We start from the raw sequence: 22,238 nt of genomic DNA, 5'->3' as shown, positions 1-22,238 counted from the left end.
CCGACACTAAAAAGCTTAAAAACTGCTGATGTAGTCTACCCCTTTATTGTACAGATAAGGAATCAGGTTCTGGGAGGTTGTAGCCTGTTCAAGATTTGAGAAGCATTAAGTAGAACCCTTGACTTCAAATCTTTTTAACTTTCCACAACTCTTCACTGTTAATCAATTTTGAGAAAGGAAGGAAGGAAGGAAGGAAGGAAGGAAGGAAGGAAGGAAGGAAGGAAGGAAGGAAGGAAGGAAGGGGAGAGAGAGAGAGAAAAAAAGAGAGAGAGAGAGAGAGAGAGAGAGAGAGAGAGAGAGAGAGAAAGAAAAGAAGGAAAGAAAAAGGAAGAAAAGAATTACAAAGCTAAAACTTGGATGAAGGGAAGAAAACGACTTAAATTGTTGAATTATGCACATATTTTCTACCCAAAAGAAAGGAGTAGAAAAATGTATGTCTAAATTTACCCAGGAACTCTCTCCCACTACAATCCAAACCAAGTTTGCATATTTACCTCAAATCCAAATATCCTCACGTTATGAAAGTCAAGGAAGTCTGTTCCCAGAAGAATTCATCTGTCAGGGTATCACCTTTAGGTAGGTAATTGTCCAGAGCTATCTTTCCCATAATATTTTTCCTAGGTTACCCAGAAATTCCAGGACTGTCTCAAACTAGAACTAAGGTGGCTCTATGGTTAGTATACAATAGTCTCATAAGCAATCCTCTGCAAATGACTCTAAAAACCCTAAAGGATTTTCTGAGCCACCAAGATATCAGATCTTGTCCAACATGGAGAAGCAAATTAAAAGATATTTCCAATCATATCATACCTTAAGAATTTGGATAAATTGCAAACAATCAGAGGAATAATATTCTAAGAGACACATCCCGGGTAGATCATACTTGGGTATCATGTACTAAAAGCAGATATGTTCACATGTATAAACTATACTTAGATAATGGAAGGAAGGGGAGGAAATATATCCTAATAATCAATAATAATATTGATATAGTTAAATAGCAGCAGGAACCAACAAAAGTTAGTCTCTTGCCCCCATGAAAAATGTGTTAATTTAGTATTTAAAAAAAACACTCAGAAGGGGTTCAACAAACTTAACCAAATAACTATAACTCCTTTGTCTCAAATGCTTAGAGTAAACTAAAAAATAGTAAAATACTCTAATAATTAATATAAATATTAACTCTACTAATTTGATACTGGTCATAGAAAGATGTTTTCATTATATTTATAGTTTTAAAAATTCCTATTATCTTAATTTGTTACATTTCATTGCTATTAATTTCAATTGTCCTGTGACATTTAAATATTTATTTGGGATATAACAGTTTTTTCAGAAAAAGATGATAATTGAAACACATAGCTAGAAAATACTCTGACATTTGAAATATAAATAGCAAGATAATTGTGTGTCATGAGTTGCTAGGACCACCCACAAAGTATATGCATTTAAAATAATATAAATACATATTTATTTACATATATATGTATGTTATATATGTAAAATATATATGTACATATACATACACATATCCCTATCCTCTTTTATGCCCTAACTTCCTAGTTAATCTCTGAGGGTTCAGAAACCACAGCAATCTAATGTATTATATATATATATATATGTTGGGGTTTTTTAAAAGCCCAAATACGTATTATAAAATTCCTGTAGATTTTCCCAGTTTTTTTTTTTTATAAAAAGGAACACTAAGGTGGAAGACACCAGCCACATACAGCTGTGTCTCCATGGCAACAAAATAGCTGGTCATTTTTGTCATTTCAGTGAAAAAATCAGTCAGAACTCAGTTGCCTAGCATTGTTCAGAGAAAAGCAGCCATCTGGTCGATCAAATGCTTCACTTCAGGGTTTGTTTTGATTTTGTGTAGATAAACTCCCCATTTGGGCAGTAGAGACCAGACTGTAAGTATAAAATTCACCAAAATGTTTATGAATGGTGAGAGACTAATGACCAACCAAAGTTATGTGTCTACCTTAAAATCATCTCTATTGGAGAGGTTTGGGTGGGAAGTATTCCGTAATACACTATCAGATATGATTTATACATTGGATAGTATTGCTGACCTACTTTTGTCATCTGCTTTTTTTTTTAAACAAGGGATAGATTTTGGGGAGGGAGAAAAAGGGAACACATTTTTTTTTTTAAAAAATGTGATATAAAAGATGAATGAATCAATAAAAACTAGACATTTTTTTAAAAATGGAAATGATCTCTGCACATACATACACATATTGTATTAGATCATATCATATACTTAGAGGAAAATAGATTAAAATGCTCTATTGCTTTAAGACTACAAGTCAATAATCTTGAATTCAAATTCTGCCTCAGATATACTATGTAATCATGAAGTCATTTCCCAGAGTTTCTGTTTTTCATCTATTAAAGGCTTGTTCTGATTCCTTTTAAGGATTATTATGAGGAAAATGCTATATAATTGTGAGGAGTGATAGTAGTGGTAGGAGGTGGTGGTAGTGATGTTTTTGTGATTGTTATAATTATTCTTGACAGTAAAAGACAAGTAAAAAGACATTCCCCCCATGCTACCCTTATTTCACTCCTGCCCCAGTTTGGATAAAGTAAAAAGAATATTAGCTTTGAAGTAAGAACACCTAGATTCAAAACTCAGCCCATTTATTAACTAGCTATGTGAATCCCATAATCTAAGGGAATCCCATAATCTCACTCAGCCTCATTTTCCTTATATGTAAAATGGGGAAATTAGTGCCTGGACTACCAATTTCACAGGGCTATCACGAGGAGAGCACTTTGTCAGCAAAAAAGAACTAAATGTTTCAACTGTTATTATTATTATCCCCATAACTGGCATTTCTCATCTGTTTGTTTTTCAGCTGCCACTTTGCTTTTCATTCAGGCAGATGAGCTACAAGAAGCTCTCACCTCCCACTGTGTAGTGACTCGAGGAGAAACAATTATTCGTCCTAATACCATGGAAAAAGCTAATGACGTCAGAGATGCTACTGCAAAGACACTCTACGGTCAACTCTTCAGTTGGATCGTCAATCGCATTAACAGTTTACTGAAGCATGATGCATCACAAAGGTAAAAGGGATATAGAAAAATTCACCCCATCCACAACCTACATAGAGCTGTGCGTGCTCTTTGCTTTTTATTTAGTCACTGTGAAAATGAATTTCAGCAGCTGTCTCTAAATAGTCCTTTTTAATTCTCCAACGTAGGGTTCAATAAATCCACTGCTTAGCACAGTAGTCCTTTTTTTCCCCTTAAAACTCTTCATTACCACAATGCTTTGAAAAATCTATGATTTTTTTTCACTCAACGTGCAATTTCACTAGTATAAGGAACTTCCAGTGAGGAATCTTCTTGTACAAAAACAGATCAATTAATTAAGCATTTGCTAAGCACCTAGTATTTATGAGGCTAAGTGACAGAAAGAAAAAGACAAAAAAAAATACCATGCCCTGTTGCCAGGAACTTAAATTTTATTAGGATAAATAGTATTTATATCTGTGCATAAGCACTGAGATATCTATAGATAGAGATAGAGCTGTACATATGTATACTTAGATGTATATGTACATGTAAATCATATACATATTACATTTATTTATATGTCAGTATGTAAGTATCACAGAGTGTCTCAAAAGTCCTAGCATAGTGTTAAACTAGCTTTATGATTTATTGCTTTAAAACTAAACTAAGATTTTTATCCCCCCCAAATGTATATATAAATAAATACAGAATATATGTGTAGACTGAATTCAATGTAAATACAATGTAGTTATGAAGGGAGGAAATTAATATCTGAAGAAGAATCAGGAAGAGAGAAATTGTCTCAGGTAGATATAAGTAGAGAACATGTTTCAGGAATGATAGAAAGTCAGTGAAAAGAAATACAGAAGGATAATGCAGCATCATTTGTGTAGAACAGGGAATAGTCAGTTTGGATGAAATTATATTGGGATGAAGATAGGGACAGACAGTAATAATTCTGAGACCCGAAGAATAGTCTGGAGCCAGGTATGAAAGACTTTAAAAGTCAAAAAGAGGAGAATGTTATTAAATATGTGATTTAGGAAAATTATTTTGTCAGTCATGTGAAGGATAAATAGGAATGGAAAGAGACTTGAGACCAGAGCAACCAATTAGGAAGCCATTACATTAGTCCTGGTGGAAAGTAATGAGAGCTTGACCAAAGGTAGGACAGATGGAAGTAGAGAGAAGGGGCAGATAGGAGAGATGTTGCAGAAGTAGAAGTACCAAGTTTGAGCAACTTATTGGACACGTAGAGTATGGTGGAATAAGGAACCAAAGGAAAATCTGAGGTGGTAAACCTTGGTGCATGGAAGAATTTTTGATAAAAATAATGACATTTGAAAAAGGGTCACATTTGGGGGCAAAGATATTGAGTTCTATTTTGCACATGTTGAATTTGAAATGTCTTTGGAATAAGTAGTTTGAAATGGCCAGTGAGCAATTAAAGATACAAAACTAGAGAAAGACTAAAAGCTAACTATTTAGACATGGGAGTCTTCTATATAGAGATGGTTATTAAACTCATACCAGCTCATTAGATCTCCAGTAACCCAATCTAACAAATCTTTATTAAGTTCCTACTATTTGCTGGACACTGGGCTAAGCACTGGAGATACAATTAATAAAAAGAAAGATGGTCCCTGCCTCTGAGACCTAACAAAGTAATAGGAGGAAACAACACACAAAAGGTGGTAAGAAAGTAGAGGGGATGATGTGGGGGTATCCCTCTAATTTTATGGAAGGGAAACAGGTAGATAGAAGTAGATGCAAAGTGGAAGGAACTGAAAGTCTAGCTCCTTATAAGATAAGGAGTTGGTAGGAATTTAGTACTCCACCCTTGAGTCCTCCAATTAGAGATCAAAGGAGGGTAGGAGAGGTAATGTCAACCAAGACTTGAGTCAGCAGCCTGGTAGTGATATTAGAAGTAATGAGCTCAATTGGGGAGGAACTTTTGTTCTATGGAAATGAAACCAGCCAGAATAGCAGTGAAGAAAATAGAAAGAGAAGAATGATCCAAGACAGAAACAGATCAACCTAACCATCATACCCATTGTACCCAAACAACTTATAGCCCTTTGGGCACTGTACAGGGCATTGAAAAGTTAATTTCTAGAGAATAAATTGGCAAACCACTTCAATATTTTGGCCACAAAAATCCCCATGAATAGTATTATCCATAAGGTCACAGTAAGTTGACCATGAATGACTGAAGTACTATCAATATGGCTGGTATTCTATTTCAGCTGACTAACTGGGCTGTTCCTCAGGTGACAATTATATAGAATATGCATTAAAAGTTTTTCCAGTTCCATAGAACCTACCAGCAATTTCACCGAATAATATTCACCTACTCAATAAAATAAGGTGTCTGAATAGTTCAGAAAAAAATCATTCTACAACAAAATAGCTAAATAATCTTAAAACAATGCACTTAATTAATCCCTCTCAAAATAATCCTTGTTTTGAAACTAAATATCAATATTGTCCAACTAGGCAGACTGGTTAAGACTGCCACCTAAAATGACCCATTGTCCTCTTATTTCATATTCCCTTTGTCCTTCAACATTGTTATATCCATTCTAATGAATTCCCCACTTTAAGGCTGTTTCCAAATGACTACATTTGATTAGGAAAAAAATAACATTATAAGCAAATAATACAAAGGATATAGTCTACCAAACCATGAATATATTCTAACAGAGGTTCTTGATTTGGGGCTTTTTTAGAGGGTTTTGCTTATGGCACAACATTTTTTATTGTGAGACATGGTATTGTTTATGTTGCCAGTTCAGTGGTAGAGTCAGGAGATGTGGACATGAAATTTCTATTCCACAAGAGCAGCCTTTTTGTTTAGTTTTTTGACAGAAGTCCTACATATTTTGATGCTAGTCCATGTTAGACATATTTTGTTTATCTTGTAAATACTATGCTTCATCATACTTCTGGGTAAGTAAAATTCATTTTAAGCAAAGTTCTTTTTAAAATGTTTTTTCACTGAAGCATCATAGCATCCAAAATGTCAGAACACATCTGTTGAAACAGAATATCCTTTGAGAGCAATTGCACTATTTACAAAGTAACTTTTGAAATACTTTTTTTGTTAACTTAAAAAAAGTAATAGGGGTAAAAATCATTCACATAGAAGTTGATGCTTATACCTATAGATTTTAATATAATCAGAAATTTAGAGCAGGAAGGGATCTTAAAGACTATCTCATGCAGTCCTTACACCTTGATGGATGAAAAACTTGGGCTCCAAAGGGGTCAAATGATTTGTCTATAGTTAAGCTGACATTAAATCATAAATCTAGTAATTAAGCCCAGATCCTCTGATGCCAAATTCAGTACTCTTCTTACTGAACCATCTTGTCATCGCTTAAATAGGTCATGTAGCAGAAACAAGAGGTTTCCACAGTGCAGCAAAAATACTGTGTCTTTGAAATGCTGTGTTGGTGAAACCTTCTTCTCCATGTTTTGTGGAATGAAATTTACACAGTTTAGAAAAGCAACCATTTATATGTATGTCCCAATTGTGATTTCTTAAGCCCAAGCAACCATTTATATGTAAATCTCAGTTGTCATTTCTTAAGCCTAATCACAGTACGACATTTGCAAAAGCTTAACTGAGAATTTTCCTGAGACGAGTTGTTTTATATCCTTTATTGATTAATATTTATATCTTTCAAGAAAATAACTGAAAACACAATTTAATGCTTGCTTAATTCTTTCAGTGGGACGGATGGTGAGCTGAATATTGGCATCCTGGACATTTTTGGCTTTGAAAACTTCAGAAAAAATTCCTTTGAGCAGCTATGCATTAATATTGCAAATGAACAGATTCAATTCTATTTCAATCAGCATGTATTTGCATGGGAACAGGTAAGATCAAGAAGGTGATTTTGTTACTTTGAATACAGTCAAGAAAAACAAAAATAACACATACTCTCCATGATGAAGAGCCATCTTTGTTTGTATGTGTTTTATATATCATACACACACACAACGAGTTCAGCTTTAATATGTTAAACCTATACTAAGACATTTGTAACATTCTGAAAACACACATTTAGAGAGGATATAAATTTATATCATAAACACATATATACATATATTTTTATATGTATATAAGTCAAGTCATCAAAGCACCTACCATATACTTGGCACTGGACCAAGTGTTAGGGATACACATAGAGGCAAAAATAATCCCTGCCCTCAAAGAAGTCACAATAATAATGGATACATTGTGCAAATATATATATATATATATATATATATATATATATATATATACAAAAAAGAAAGAAAGAAAGAAAAATACAGAGTAAATTGGAGATAATCTCAAAGGGAAGGTAAATTTTGATGCCATGATGTCATCTATTCTCTCAGTAATGTGAGTACTCCCTACAGCAACCCTTCCATATCTGACCATCTCGTGCAGCTTCTACCACTATCTTCCCATAAGTTATGCAGGATATCTAAAATATCTGCAGAAACTGCAGAAAGTGTTTTTTCCCTTTATATATATCCTAAAATCTGGCATTAGTAATATAACTTATAGGAGTCTAAAAGGACTTGGTATAGAAATTGTTGGCCAACTCTCCCCTTGTGCAGTAAGTAGCATGTCTTTCCATAAAACTTAGAAAGGCTGAACCTTTGCTAAAAATAGGAGTTCATTTTGATTTGAATAAGACCAACCATTTCATTTTCTATAAGCCTGCATAGTTGAATGGCTGTTACAATTTAAATATCCATCAAAAGTGCATTAAACTTCACATTTGCAGTAGCTAGGCAACAGAAACGCTGATAATGGGTTTGATGCAAATGCAGTACAATACTGATCTTGTCAGTGAACAAGGTACAATGTGTAATTTATGATTCAATCTTTAAAAAAATACTTTTCTTTAAAGAGAACTCGATGACTCTCATAATAGCTTAATATAAGCTTTCTTAACTTGCATTGACCAAAGCAATACTCTTGAAATTGTCTTTGCCATGACCACAAGAAAAGCATAGCCTAGACTCTGATATTTGTTTATATCTTTCATTAAGCTCTTTTATTTCCCTCAAGCATTACTAAATTGGTTTTGTATTTGGTAATTTTATGATAGATTAAAGGTGAATAGTTGTCTTTGGATTAGAAACATCCTGACTTTTAAGCATTATATGTTTCATACTGAGTAGAAAAAATTGGAAAAAGAAAATTTGGGTTGTGATATATATTATAGGCTCAAAAAAATATGGCCAAATCTAAAGTCATGTCTTTGTAGTGCTGAAAAGATAAATTAAGCTCTCTGATATGTAGTATGGCCTTGGAATAGCATGTTGTATTATCAAATATTCTAGTTAATATAGATTACTACATATGTCATACATGGATTGTTCTTTTTTAAAGAACTGAAATTCAATTAAATACATTTAAAAATAAAATTCTCCTGAGGATAATTAAATTTTCCTGTGATGATCCAGAAGGCACTTCAGCATTTTCCTGTGTCCCAGGATTGTAATTATATATATCAGTAATTGTAGCACAAATGTGGTACCTGGTATCATTGTTTGAGAATAGTTAGGAAGATGACAAAAAGGTCTTTATTTTTGGAAAGTAAAAGAGTCAGCTCATTTTAAAATATCATATGATAATGACTCAATCAAATAGTGGTGAAGGTCACTGGAGTTGGATATAAAGAACTATAAAGACTAGATCTTAAAAGGGTTATTAAAATATATATTAAAGTGTATGAGGAAAATTAAGTAATGAAAGATCTATTGTATTTAGAAGAATCTGATATTGAATTTCATTTATTTATCAAATGACCCTAGGCAAATCATTTTACCTCTGAAACTTTGATTTTATCTGTAAAATAAGAGTACTGGACTATATCATGGGTTCTTAACCTTTTTGGTACACCATAAACTCCTTTGAAAGTATGATAAAGCCTTTGGACCCTTCTCAAAAGCGATTTTAAATGAATAAAATACATAGGATTACAAAGGAATTTTTTTTATTTTAATTTTAAAATACAATAAATTAAAATTTTAAAACAAGTTCATAGACCTCAAGGTAAGAACCCCTGAAGAACTACATGTTCTCTCACTTTTTCCAACTCTAAATCTGTGACTTCAACCTCTGCATGTACTAGCATCAGTTAACTGAAGGCAATATGGAGTATAGAAAATATTGGCAATTAGTTCCAAATTCGAATACCATTTCTATTACTTGCCAATCATGTCAACTTAGTTAGGATTTTTAACTTCTTTGAGTCTCAACTCTCATTTGTAAAATTCAGAGATTAGGGGAAAAAAAAAGAATGAAGGGCAATAAGTTGCTTGACAGAACAGACATTGAATGGTATGAAACATAAATAAAAAAAAAAATTCAGAGATTAGACTAAGTAGTTGCTAAAGTCCCTCACAGTTTTGGCCATTGTTATGCTAAGTAAATTTTGTTTCAATTGAACTGTTTCACAGTTGTCCATTTGGCTAACCCCAAGAAACTTTTCAATTGTTGTTGCTGTTGTGTGTTTTTTTTCCAGCCATGCCTGAGTATACCTTGATTGACAGCATGCTGTATTTCAAAGACAGACATCAGCCAATTATTCTGTTTTGTTTTCTTTAAATAACTTCTTTTCCTTAGATTCTTATGGTTTAGCATGGTTGTACTTTTAAAGTAATTCATAGTCTTTTATTGGGCCTGTTGAACAATAAAAGTGCAGGTGAGGATTTATAGGATCCTTCAAAGGCAAACATCCCAAATGCAAATAACTCAATAAACATCAAGGAAAAACTATCTAGCCATAGTCAGGATTATGAAAAGCAAACTAACTTTAGTAGGTCCATATCCAAATTCTCAGGGCAATTTTTCCAGAATGAAAAACATAGATCTACATAACTTCAGTGAATGGGCATCAGGTTTAGCAGCCAAGTTATTGCCAGTAAGATGATCTTGTAGCCCCCCAAAAATATAATCTCTGTGTCCTTTTTTTTTTCAAAGTATACACATGGCTATGAATATAAATATTTCCCTTCTGTGTTCTTCTCATAACTGCACATAATAGGAAAGGAATAAAGTTTACAGTTCATTTGAAACCGGTTCACTGTCTATAAACAAGGAATAATTGTAAATTCGTTATCAGATTTTTCACTTGTCAACTATAAGCACAAACCTAATTGCTTATTAGCAAGGAAGAGTGAGCTTCACTAGTGTTTATGGGTTATCAAAGCCTTAAATTTCTGAACTAGAGCTATACTTTCTTCAGCACTTTCATAGACCAGATAGATCTGATCTGACAAACTGGAACACTGAATAGTAACCTATATCATGAATATGCTAAAAACTTACTTCCTGTTCAGAGACATTTGGCCAAGTTAGCCCTTAGTGGCTATATATACATGGGGGGAAAGAGCAGAAGTTGAGAATTTTCTCTTATAGAGAAAAAATCTGATGCAATTCTAGTCAGGTTGGTTATCCGTCCATTTCTGAAAATGGAATCCTGTTTTCATACTTACTATTATTTTAAAATGTATCTATGGAGTTGAAAATTTCTGGTAAGGAAAAGGTTGTATCAACCCTATGGTGTATTATCTGGGAATTTTATTCTCTAACTGGAAATTGATTTTGCCAATGGAACATTTTCCTAATTCTCAGAGGGTCTTTAATCATTAGCTCTATGTTCCATGTCTTTGTTGAGCATCCAATTGGTTTCTATCCAGTTTAGAGGCACTTCTGTCATGTTTGCAAATCTCTTGAGAATATATTTATAGCATACAAAACTCTGGTCCCTTCCTTCTTGTCTTCTCCTTATTAACAATGTATCTAATAGAAGAGTTATATTATTATCAATGCCATGCTAATAGATGACATTGTCTGAACAGTCTTAAAGTTCAACGCTATATACAAATGAGTTCCCCATGTTACAATACTAGGTTACAAATTCTTTATATTATTAAGAATGGGGAATAACAAAATTATTTACAAGATAGGTATCAGTTCAGCCTTCTACACTCCAAATATAGAAGCTTATACAGATATCAGTAGCATTTAGCTTTTAATCCTTCTAAAAACGCAAGCTTGAAAATGTAAATCAGATGCACCTAAAGTAGTAGCAATGGGAAAAGTTTGCCTTTTTTTCCTTCCTATTTCTCAACTTTCCCAAAGAATTTATTCATATTTAAATATTTCCCGTGACATAAATGTGGCACATATATTTGGTTTTTCAGTTTTCCAAATGCTAATAGTGGATATTTCAGATGGCAGCCACTAGTTCAGTTCCTTGCATGGAAGACAAATTTTACAATTGCCCACCCAAATAATGAATCATATCCAAGTAGTTTTTTTAGCACAAATATTTTTCTGATCTTTTTTTCACTGAGATGAAAGATCTGAATTCATGGAAGTCATGGGGGTCTTGTAACTCATGCATCTTTGAAAATTTTTTCCTGGATATCACTCTTTTCTTGGGGAGAGGAAGGAATATTGATTTTTATTTTACTTTTCTTTGAGGCCACAAGCATTGTAATGGAAAAAATGAACCTTACCTTCTTAGAATTTACTTTTAAGTCAGAGAAGCATCACTCATGCCAACTACAGGTAGGTTATTCCTTGGTGTGAGCTCATTATTTAGACAAATGTGTAATAAATCTATTAAATTATTTTGGTTATACAAAACAGTTGCTTCCTTTGTGACCTGAGGAGTTAATCTTTTTTGTAAAATGCCTTATTAATATCTAGAAAAAACACAGTATGCCCATCTATTACAGCACACTCATTGTCTAGCTGCCAAATTTTCTGGAGTTCATTATAACATTTTAAAAGTAAGCTATTTGTTTCTGGTTTTGTACAAAGACTTTTTTCTATATATTCTGGTTATATATTTGTACACTTGGATTTGGAGAACATCAGAAGTCATTTTGTCCACAGGGGATTATTTACAGCATAGAAAGGAACCAAGAGCAGCTATTATTCCTCTGGCTTCTCTTATGAAAAGTGATGTGCATGGTTTTTTATTTTCAGCTGTTCATATTCTCAAGCTTAAGCTTTTGAGATTCTGAGTGTGGGCTCCAGCCCATAATTTGTAGTTGTTACCCAAACTAATAATAATAAAGATCATTCTATCATTTTTAAAATACCTGAGTTTTCAGCTATTTTATAATTTAAAAGTTTTTTAATCAGCCTTCTGACTCAGGCTGTGTGGGTGTATCATATTAAATTCTTAAAAGGCATCTGTGTTGCTTTGCTTATAAAGTATGACTTTATATTTTATCTAAAACTTTCATATTTTCCCTCACATTTAACAAAAGACACTAATGCTAAGGGAGTTAGTCACAGCTGTTTTACAAAAAATCTCATTTATACCACTCAAAAGGAAAATTAATGAATAAATAAGGTAATTTAAAATCAAATCAAGAATTCTAGGTCCCCAAATCATGAAGATCACTTTATGACTGATAAAGTAGCCAAATACATTTCAGAATAAATCCATGCTTTAGTCAATCTTCATTTTTCAATACACAAGCATCTTCAAATGTGCAATTTTAGATCTCCAAAAAATTGGCTTATAAGTGTAAAAAGTAAGTGAATATAGTGATTGATATCATAACCTTTAAAAATATGTGTAATCTCACCTTTTTTAAGTGTAGCAACTGGGTCCCTCCCCTATATTTCTTATACCTGGAAATTCAAAAAAGAAAAAAAAACTACTCAAAATTCAAGACATCGTGTTAATTTGTCCCCATTCAAAAACTATGGTACATGAGTCTCACAAATGAGCTTACTCTTATTAGTTAGCCATGGGTAATAATTCAAAGTAAAGGCATTTAATAAAATGATCCAGTAGCAAAGTTGTTTTAGAGTATATCCTCCATAAATATAAGGCCAGAATATTTCATACATACTCATGTGCACCAGTAGATAAACATGTAAGAAATATATATGTGGCCATGACACATACAACATATGCCCAGAGTTTATACATGAGAAGTATATATGTTGGAAAAATGGAAGCCAGAGAGCATGTGTGAAGACACATGAGCCAAAAATACATGTAGCAAAGACATACATAGGGAACACATGGATAAAGCACAAAAAGATCCACAATATCTCCTATTTCTGATACCACAGGGCTACTGATATCCTTCAATAATACCTTTGTTTTGTATATCATCTCTGTTAAGCACAACTACACTGGCATTGTAGCCATAACTGATATGTAGACAATGCACACTGTTGCTCTACTGATTTTATAGTCATTGTTTTGTATCTTTTCTGGGTATATGGTGGTATTGTTTCTCTTGACCCTAAATTTCTGCTAGTCTGCATCTTTTCAGGGTCTCCTACAAGTCATTTCAACTATTGCCTACTAAAGTGCCTCTCTCTGATCAGAGGCTTTTCAGTCTATGGCTATGTGTTTTTTTGTTGTTGTTATAACTTTTTATTTACAAGTTATATGCATGGGTAATTTTTCAGCATTGACCCTTGCAAAACCTCTGTTCCAACTTTTTCCCTCCTTCCCTCCACCCTCTTCCCTGGATGGCAGGCAGACCAATGCATGTTAAATATGTTAAAGTATATGTTAAACACAATATATGTATACATATCCATACAGTTACAGTCTATGGCTATGTTATAGCCATCACATACTCCTAAAAAACTTGAGCAAGAAAAAGCCAAAGAGTCCTCCTTAACTAATATACTGTTTTTTCTTCTAAATTCCCATATCTGGTCCTGGATCACAATCCTTTATTCCAGAGAATTAGCTAAGGTTTAGAACCTCCTTCTATTTTCCATTTAACTTACTATAGGGATCCCATGCTCCCAAAATCCATTTCAGGCAACTCAATGAGAACATATACACACACATACACACACACACACACACACACACACACACACAAACACAAACACAAACACAAGAACTGTGTTACGTTTAGGATTTGAAGCCAACATCATTTCCAAGATTTCCTATATCTTTCCATGAAGTGGAGGAATCATAAACAAAAAGGCTAGACTGAACTGCTAAATTTCCTTTATTCCAAATTCTTGTCTTTCTGATATTGACCAGCAATAAATCTCCCTGGTTTTTGAGCTATCCAACTTAAATGTTATCTCATTTTATCTTAACAACATTAGGAGGTTGCTGTTCCTTTTCTTCTTTTAAAGAAGTTGAAACTCAGCCAAATAAAGGTTTAATTGACTTGCCCAGGGTTATATAACTAGTGTGTGTTACAAAATTGAAATCCAGCTCTTCCTGTCTCCAATTCTAGCACTCTTTCTATCCACCTAGCAGATATCTGAGTCAAAATTGAAAGTTTTCAAAGTACTTTATATTCATTTGACATACTATGGGAGTAGCAAAGTTATTGTGATATTTGAAAAAAAATCATATCCCTGTGGATGGAATGGAGAAAGATAAGCAAACATAAGGTTTAATGGATTTGAAACTGTTTGAATGACTAACTTTTATAAATAGCAAAATGAGCTGAAAAAAAAAAGAAATTTCTAAAATAGCAATATTGGAAAGTCAAATAATTTTGAAAGGCTGAAGTTCTCTAATCAATGCCATGACTATTTGATAAAGAATACTACTCACCTTCTGATAGAGAGGAGATGGTTTAATAGTGCAAAACGGAACAAACGTGATGCTTGACTATATTTGTTACAGGAGGTTATTGTGTTTTTTTAATTGGGGGAGAAGGGCAAAGGAAAAAAATATTAATCATAAGATGAAATAGGAAAAAATATCTGGATATTAGGAAAGTAGGGCAAAATGGAAGTCAATAAAGCTAAATGATCTTAGGGTAGATTAATGGAGGACTGGTTTCCAGAATAAAGTAGGTTACTGTCATCCAATAGTCTGTCCTACTTTGGGCAATCCTCAGCGCCACAATTTAGAAAATGCTTTGAAAAACCAGAATATATTCAAAGAAAGGTGATCAGAATAGAGAGAGGACAAGAAACATAAGACGCAAGGATTAGATGAAGGAATTCTGGATGTTTAGCATGGAGAAGAAAAGACTGGGAGAATAGGATGATTGCTTTCAAATATTTTAAGGGCTGTCATGTGAAAAGATTAGACTTGGTTCTTGATCTCAGAGGTCAGGATGGAGATAGAGGTTTTAGAGAGGTAGATTGTAAGTTTAAGGTCAATAAAAATTTCCTATTATAGTTGTCCAATTAGCATAGAATGAGGTGCTTCGGGAAGTAGTGAGTTCTCCATTACTGGAACTCTTTAAGCAAACTAGATGACCACACCTGAAGGGTATTATAAAAGTTAATGTGTTCAGATGATCTCAGTGCATTTCTCAATGGGTTTTGCACCATCTGTCTCTATTTGTGCTATAAAGACAAATCATTTTTTCACTAGAGTTAAACTGCTTAGCTGGAACTTTAGAGAAGCAACTTTTGAAAGCAATACAACTTCCTTTTCATATGAACAGGTATAGAATGCCTATAAAAGCATTCATTGACTGTGAAGTCAGTACAGTGTAAAGCACTGGAGAGGAAATCACACTTTCAGGATGTTTACAGACTTCTTCAGTATATGACAAAAACTAAATGGCAGTTTTTTCATTATGCAACACACACCAGCAATCAAGGAATATAGAAAGATCAATGATATATTCCCATGTACTTTAAGAAAATAAAATATTTTAGTAGAACAATCATAATATCATTTAAAAATATCATTGTATTAAAAACTAAGATTCTTTAGTGATTAATAATCTGTGGAGTTTTTCAATTTTACAATGGGGGTTTCAGTTTTTAAAATGTTTGCTATATTCCCACTATGTTCAGTGTGCTATAAAAAAAGACAGGCCTTGTCCATCCCCTTGCATAAATGACCTCTAAGGCTCCCCAGCTCAGAGATTCTATGATTCTTAAATAGACTTGCTCCAATGATCATTATTGTAATCTCATTATCCAGAGACCATCTTTCTAAAAACCCTCATGCTTCTCAAATCTTCTAGATTCCAGAATGGTATTGAAACTAGAAGTAGTTTAGAGAAAGGAATGAGGGGAAAAATAAATAACTTTAGCCAAAAAGCTATTTCTTAGAACTCAGAATAAACAAGCACAACTTTTGAAGAGTCACTCTTAGATAGGACCTACTGAGATGGTTAGTCTACCTCATGGAAGAAAAAAGAGTATTTTTATACTTAAGAAATGTGGGATAAGTTTCATAAGACATGAAAGAAGAAAAAGAAGAAAATAAATGCACAGATTAGCAGCAGTAAAAGTGATCAGAAACAGCATTCCAGTTCTTCAGGGTTGTAGCCCTTTTATAGCCATAAGATACACCCTCCAATGCTTTCTGCCATTGGTGAGTTCTTAGAGCCTCCATTTTGAGGAGGGGCTCACATCAATGAATCTTCATTCCTCTCCTAGATAAACTGGAATTCAACACCATGTACCTTGTCAAGAGCCTTCATCCTCTCCAAACACACACCTTCTTTCCAGTTATCTTTTGTATATTATCTTCTTTCATTAGAATGCAATCCCTTTGCGGGCAGGGTTTGTGTTTCTTTTTTCTTGTATTTGTACTTCCAATATTTAGCACAGCACTGTGGGACATAGTTAAGTACTTAAAAAATGTGTGTTGCCTTGCCTACTAAGCAACTGGAGGAAGGGCATCTAACTTTCCTGCACTTCAATAAAGTGCTCTTACAAAGACAACAATTATTTCTACAGAGGCAAACCAAACCATCATATGATAAAAAATTATTCTAATAACAAACAAAATAAAAGAGCTCACTGTAGGATAAAAGCAATCTTATACTCTTAAATTCAGTCTTCTAGAGAAAGAAGGAGGGGTTACATCATTAAAAAGCTGGTTTCAACTTAAAACCAAAAATGGAAATCTGTTCATGACTTGAAAAGGTCAAGCTAAGGAAAATAGTGATGGGTTAGAACGTTGCTTCATCTACCTTCCATGATCCAAGGACTCAGAAAGGGCAGCCACTAAAATTTTTTGCATGGTTAGAATTCGCTTAAGCTACAACTCACTACTGAATGATACACCAAGACAAACTAAAACACCTAAATGTCATTCTGTGTATGTAGTTCTTAGGAAAAATATAGAAAGGTTGCTTTTGTCTCTGATCCATTGCCCATTGAATGGACAAAAGCTTTGTATGCTCAAATGCAAATGATAAAACCAGACATTTCTCTTGAAGAAAGGATGAAGTGTTTTATACTGAAACATAGGACTGAAAAGCTTAAATTAACTGGTTTTTTAAAAGGATAAAAACAAATCAGCAAATTATTATCTGAAGAAGAATTAATGCCTTTTTTATTATATTGTTTCTACTGAAATATTACATCCTGAACTATTTGATAGGTGCACATGAAATTTTAGTGTCCTTTTCATTGCACCTAGCATTCCTAGGTGTGATTTTATTGAAAAGAACAATGAATTTGAGATTAAAAAAAAAATCTCAATCTTAATTCTGACTGCTACTTAATGCCTCTGTGACATTGGGAAGGCCACTTAGCATCACTTTCTAGATTTCTAAAATAAAGTAGTTAGGCTAGATGATCTAGTGCTTTCAGTTTCTACAAAACTGATTAGTGGAAATCTTTGAACTTTCAAAGGTATCACAACTTTACCTGTTGCTTATAGAAAACAAACTAATGCTTTGATAATTTACTATGTCTTCTGGTAGACTTATGATGTTTAAGTTATTTTAAGGATTATACTCAGTTATGCTAGTTATTCTTAGTTATAATCCTAGCTTCTTTTCCTTCTGGAATATCATATTCCAAACCCTCCAACCGTTAAATGGAAGTGTTAACTATGTCTCTCTATTTTAAATGTTTGTTTCTGTCTGCTTGCAACATTTTCTTCTTAACATGGAATTTTACTGTAATATTTCTGGCAACTATCATTTTGTTATCTCTTTCAGGAAGTGATCAATGGGATCTTTTATTTCTACTTTATTCTCAGGAATTAGGATATCAAGGAAGTTTTGATAATTTTTTGAAAGGTGATGCCTCTGTTTTCTTTTTTTTTATCATGACTTTCAGATAGTCCAATAATTATTGATTGATTGATTGATTTAGAGCTAAATACAAAATTAAAAAATCAAATAGAAAAAGGACAGGAAGAAAAGGAAACAATGTTATGTGCCAGAAGAAGGTCAGGAAGGATTCAAAATATGTAAGAATAAATTTCCATTTCAAGAAAACAGATATAATAATAGAAGACATTATATTCATCACTCCTGTCTTCTCTTATTCTTTTGTGAACTGTGAACTTTTTGTTTTATCCTTCCCCCCTTCCTTTCATTCCCCCCCCCACTTCCTCCAAGCAGGCTACAGTCAAGCATGGATGTATTTATGTAAATATATACATACATACATACATAGATACACACCTGCATACTTGTCCACATATATACACATATCTATATACATACATATATGCCTACACACATACATACATACTCATTACATATATGTAGAAATGTATCTAAAACAATATATTACTGATATATAACATAGATTACTCTCTTGATTGAGTCTTTAAGTTTGACTTTGTCTGAGATTATTGATTACTAGCCCTGCTTTATTTTCCCTAATAAAATTTACTCCTTGTTAATTGTGTTTGTTTATACCTCTTATTTCCTATTCCTGTTAGCTTTTCTGCTTTATTTTTACTCTTTAACATGCCTTACTATTATTTAATCACCACCCCCCCAACTGTGGATCTCTTCCTTATGTTCTCCCCCTACCCTTTCCCTTCCTCTTTATCTCATTTCCATTAATCTATATACCTTATTCCACTCTCCTTAATCCAAATATCTTTCTGTACTCCACCTTGTCCTTTTCTACCCTTTACTATTAATCAAAACACCTTGTCCCATTGCCATAATTCTACACACCCTTCTATACCCCTTATTCTATTCCCTCTCCCATATTTCTTTATAGAGTTTGAAGAATAATATGTATATATTTTTGAATATGTGTATGTATGTATTATTCCCTACTTCACCCATTCCTAATAGCCTCTATATCACTTCTTTCTCTGCAATTCATTTGTCTAGCCTAATTACTATTTTTTACCTTTTCCTAGAAAGTTTTGCTTGTATAGCCAGATCATACTCAACTTTCCCTCAATCTTGCTTTTGGACTACCCAATTATTAATGTCAATCCTAGACATATGGTTTTTATTTCCATATATAAAACATAAACAGTTTGTTGTTATTGAGGACTTTGAAATTATTGGCTCTTATAAGTTGGCCCTTATATGTTAAATTTCAGGTTTGGTTGAGACAAAATATTTTAAAATCTGGGGAATTTTTGTTTAATATTATACTTAATTTCTCTGGATATAATATTTTTGGCTATAGGTCTAGTTCTTTTGATTGTTAACAATACCATTCCAGAAACTGCATCTCTTTTATTACAGCTCCTAGTAGATCCTATACAATTCTAATATTGGCTCCAGAACATTTGAATTAGAATTTTTGTTTGTTTGTTTCTTGTAAAATTTTGTCTTTGTTATGAGGGTTTGAAAATTTAGCAATAATGTTCCTATGTATTTTCCTTGTGGGGTCTCTTTGAGGTGAAGATTGGTGGATTTTTTATCTATCATTTGACAACAATTTCATTGATTATTTCTTATATTATTGTTATCAAGATTCTCTTGGGTAGTCACAGTTTTCAGGTATTCCTATTATTCTTATGTTTTTTTCTTAACTTTTCTCCAGAGCTATTGTTTTTTTCTAAAATGTTTCATATTGTCTTCTATTTTTTTCATTCTTTATATTTTGTTTTATTATTTCTTAATCTCTTATAACTTCACTGGCTCCCCCTTGCCCAATTCTGATTTTCTTTTTTAATAATAATAGCTTTTTATTTTCAAAATATATGCAAAGATAGTTTTCAACATTCACCCTTGCAAAACTTTGTGCTCCAAATTTTTCTTCCTCTCTTCCCCACTCCCTCCCCTCAAACACTCAAGCAAGCACTCAATATATATCAAACATATGAAATTCTACTATACATATTTCCACATTTATCATGCTGCATAAGACAAATAGGATCAAAAAAGGAAAAGAAATGAGAAACAGAAAAAAGCAAGCAAATAACAAAAATGGCGAAAATACTATGTTGTGATCTGAGACTATCCTTTGTTCTACTTTATTTATAGTATGATTCTTTATGTCTAAATCATGAACCCATTTTGACCTTATTTTGGTAAACGGTATTAAGTGTGGGTCAATGCCTAATTTCTGCCATACTAATTTCCAATTTTCCCCAACAATTGTTGTCAAAAAATGAGTCTTTATCCCAGGACCCAGGATCTTTAGGTTTATCAAATACTAGATTACTCTAGGTGCTGACTATTGTGTCTTGTGAAGCTAACTCATTCCACTGATCAACTAATCTATTTCTTAGTCAGTACCAAATGGTTTTGATGGCCACTGCTTTAAAATATAATTTTAGGTCTGGTATAAATAGGCCACCTTCCTTTGCATTTTTTCATTAATTCCCTTGAAATTCTTGATCTTTTATTCTTCCAGATGAACTATTACTATCTTTTTCCAGCTCTGTAAAGTAATTTCTTGCCATTTGATTAGTATGGCACTAAATAAGTAAATTAATTTAGGTAGAATTGTTACTTTTATTGTAATGACTACTCATGAGCACTTGATATTCTTCCAGTTGTTTAAATCTTACTTTATTTGTGTGGAAAGTACGTTATAATTTTGTTCATATAGTTCCTGACTTTGTCTTGGCAGGTAGACTCCCAAATATTTTATATTATCTCCAGCATTTTATTTTATTTTATTTTATTTTATTTATTTATTTAATAGCCTTTTATTTACAGGTTATATGCATGGGTAACTTTACAGCATTAACAATTGCCAAACCTCTTGTTCCAATTTTTCACCTCTTACCCCCCACCCCCTCCCCTAGATGGCAGGATGACCAGTAGATGTTAAATACATTAAAATATAAATTAGATACACAATAAGTATACATGACCAAAACGTTATTTTGCTGTACAAAAAGAATCAGACTCTGAAATATTGTACAATTAGCTTGTGAAGGAAATCAAAAATGCAGGTGGAGCATAAATATAGGGATTAGAATTCAATGTAATGGTTTTAGTCATCTCCCAGAGTTCTTTCTCTGGGCGTAGCTGGTTCAGTTCATTACTGCTCCATTGGAAATGATTTGGTTGATCTCCTTGCTGAGGATGGCCAGGTCCATCAGAACTGGTCATTATATAGTATTGTTGTTGAAGTATATAATGATCTCCTGGTCCTGCTCATTTCACTCAGCATCAGTTCATGTAAGTCTCTCCAGGCCTTTCTGAAATCATCCTGTTGGTCATTTCTTACAGAACAGTAATATTCCATAATATTCATATACCACAATTTATTCAGCCATTCTCCAACTGATGGACATCCATTCAATTTCCAGTTTCTAGCCACTACAAAAAGGGCTGCCACAAACATTCGATGCACATACAGGTCCCTTTCCTTCTTTATAATCTCTTTGGGATATAAGCCCAGTAGTAACACTGCTGGATCAAAGGGTATGCACAGTTTGATAACTTTTTGAGCATAGTTCCAAACTACTCTCCAAAATGGTTGGATTTGTTCACAACTCCACCAACAATGCATCAATGTCCCAGTTTTCCCACATCCCCTCCAACAATCATCATTATTTTTTCCTGTCATTTTAGCCAATCTGACAGGTGTGTAGTGGTATCTTAGAGTTGTCTTAATTTGCATTTCTCTGATTAATAATGACTTGGAGCATCTTTTCATATGACTAGAAATAGTTTCAATTTCTTCATCTGAGAATTGTCTATTCATATCCTTTGACCATTTTTCAATTGGAAAATGGCTTGATTTTTTATAAATTAGAGTTAATTCTCTATATATTTTGGAAATGAGGCCTTTATCTGAACCTTTGACTGTAAAAATATTTTCCCAGTTTATTGCTTCCCTTCTAATCTTGTCTGCATTAGTTTTGTTTGTACAAAAACTTTTCAGTTTGGTATAATTGAAATTTTCTATTTTGTGATCAGTAATGATCTCTAGTTCTGCTTTGGTCATAAAGTCCTTCCCCTTCCACAGGTCTGAGAGGTAAACTATCCTGTGTTCCTTTAATTTATTAATAATTTCATTCTTTATGCCTAGGTCATGAACCTATTTTGACCTTATCTTGGTGTACGGTGTTAAGTGTGGATCAATG

The 22,238-nt window shown here is 33.1% G+C and overlaps 1 protein-coding gene across 1 annotated transcript in view; it reads left to right on the top strand.

Annotated features, from left to right (window-relative positions):
* The window catches only part of MYO3A (myosin IIIA), a 221,648-nt gene that overhangs the window by 119,435 nt on the left and 79,975 nt on the right, over positions 1-22,238 (top strand). The window contains exons 17-18 of the mRNA XM_031940242.1: positions 2,868-3,078; positions 6,765-6,912. Of these exons, the coding sequence (XP_031796102.1) occupies positions 2,868-3,078; positions 6,765-6,912 (359 nt within the window). The remainder of the gene's footprint in view (positions 1-2,867; positions 3,079-6,764; positions 6,913-22,238) is intronic.

The sequence above is a fragment of the Sarcophilus harrisii genome, chromosome 5, assembly GCF_902635505.1.
Source record: "Sarcophilus harrisii chromosome 5, mSarHar1.11, whole genome shotgun sequence".
Lineage (NCBI taxonomy): Eukaryota > Metazoa > Chordata > Mammalia > Dasyuromorphia > Dasyuridae > Sarcophilus > Sarcophilus harrisii.
The sequence above is the reverse complement of the archived record's forward strand: the minus strand, read 5'-3'. Positions and strand labels throughout refer to the sequence as shown.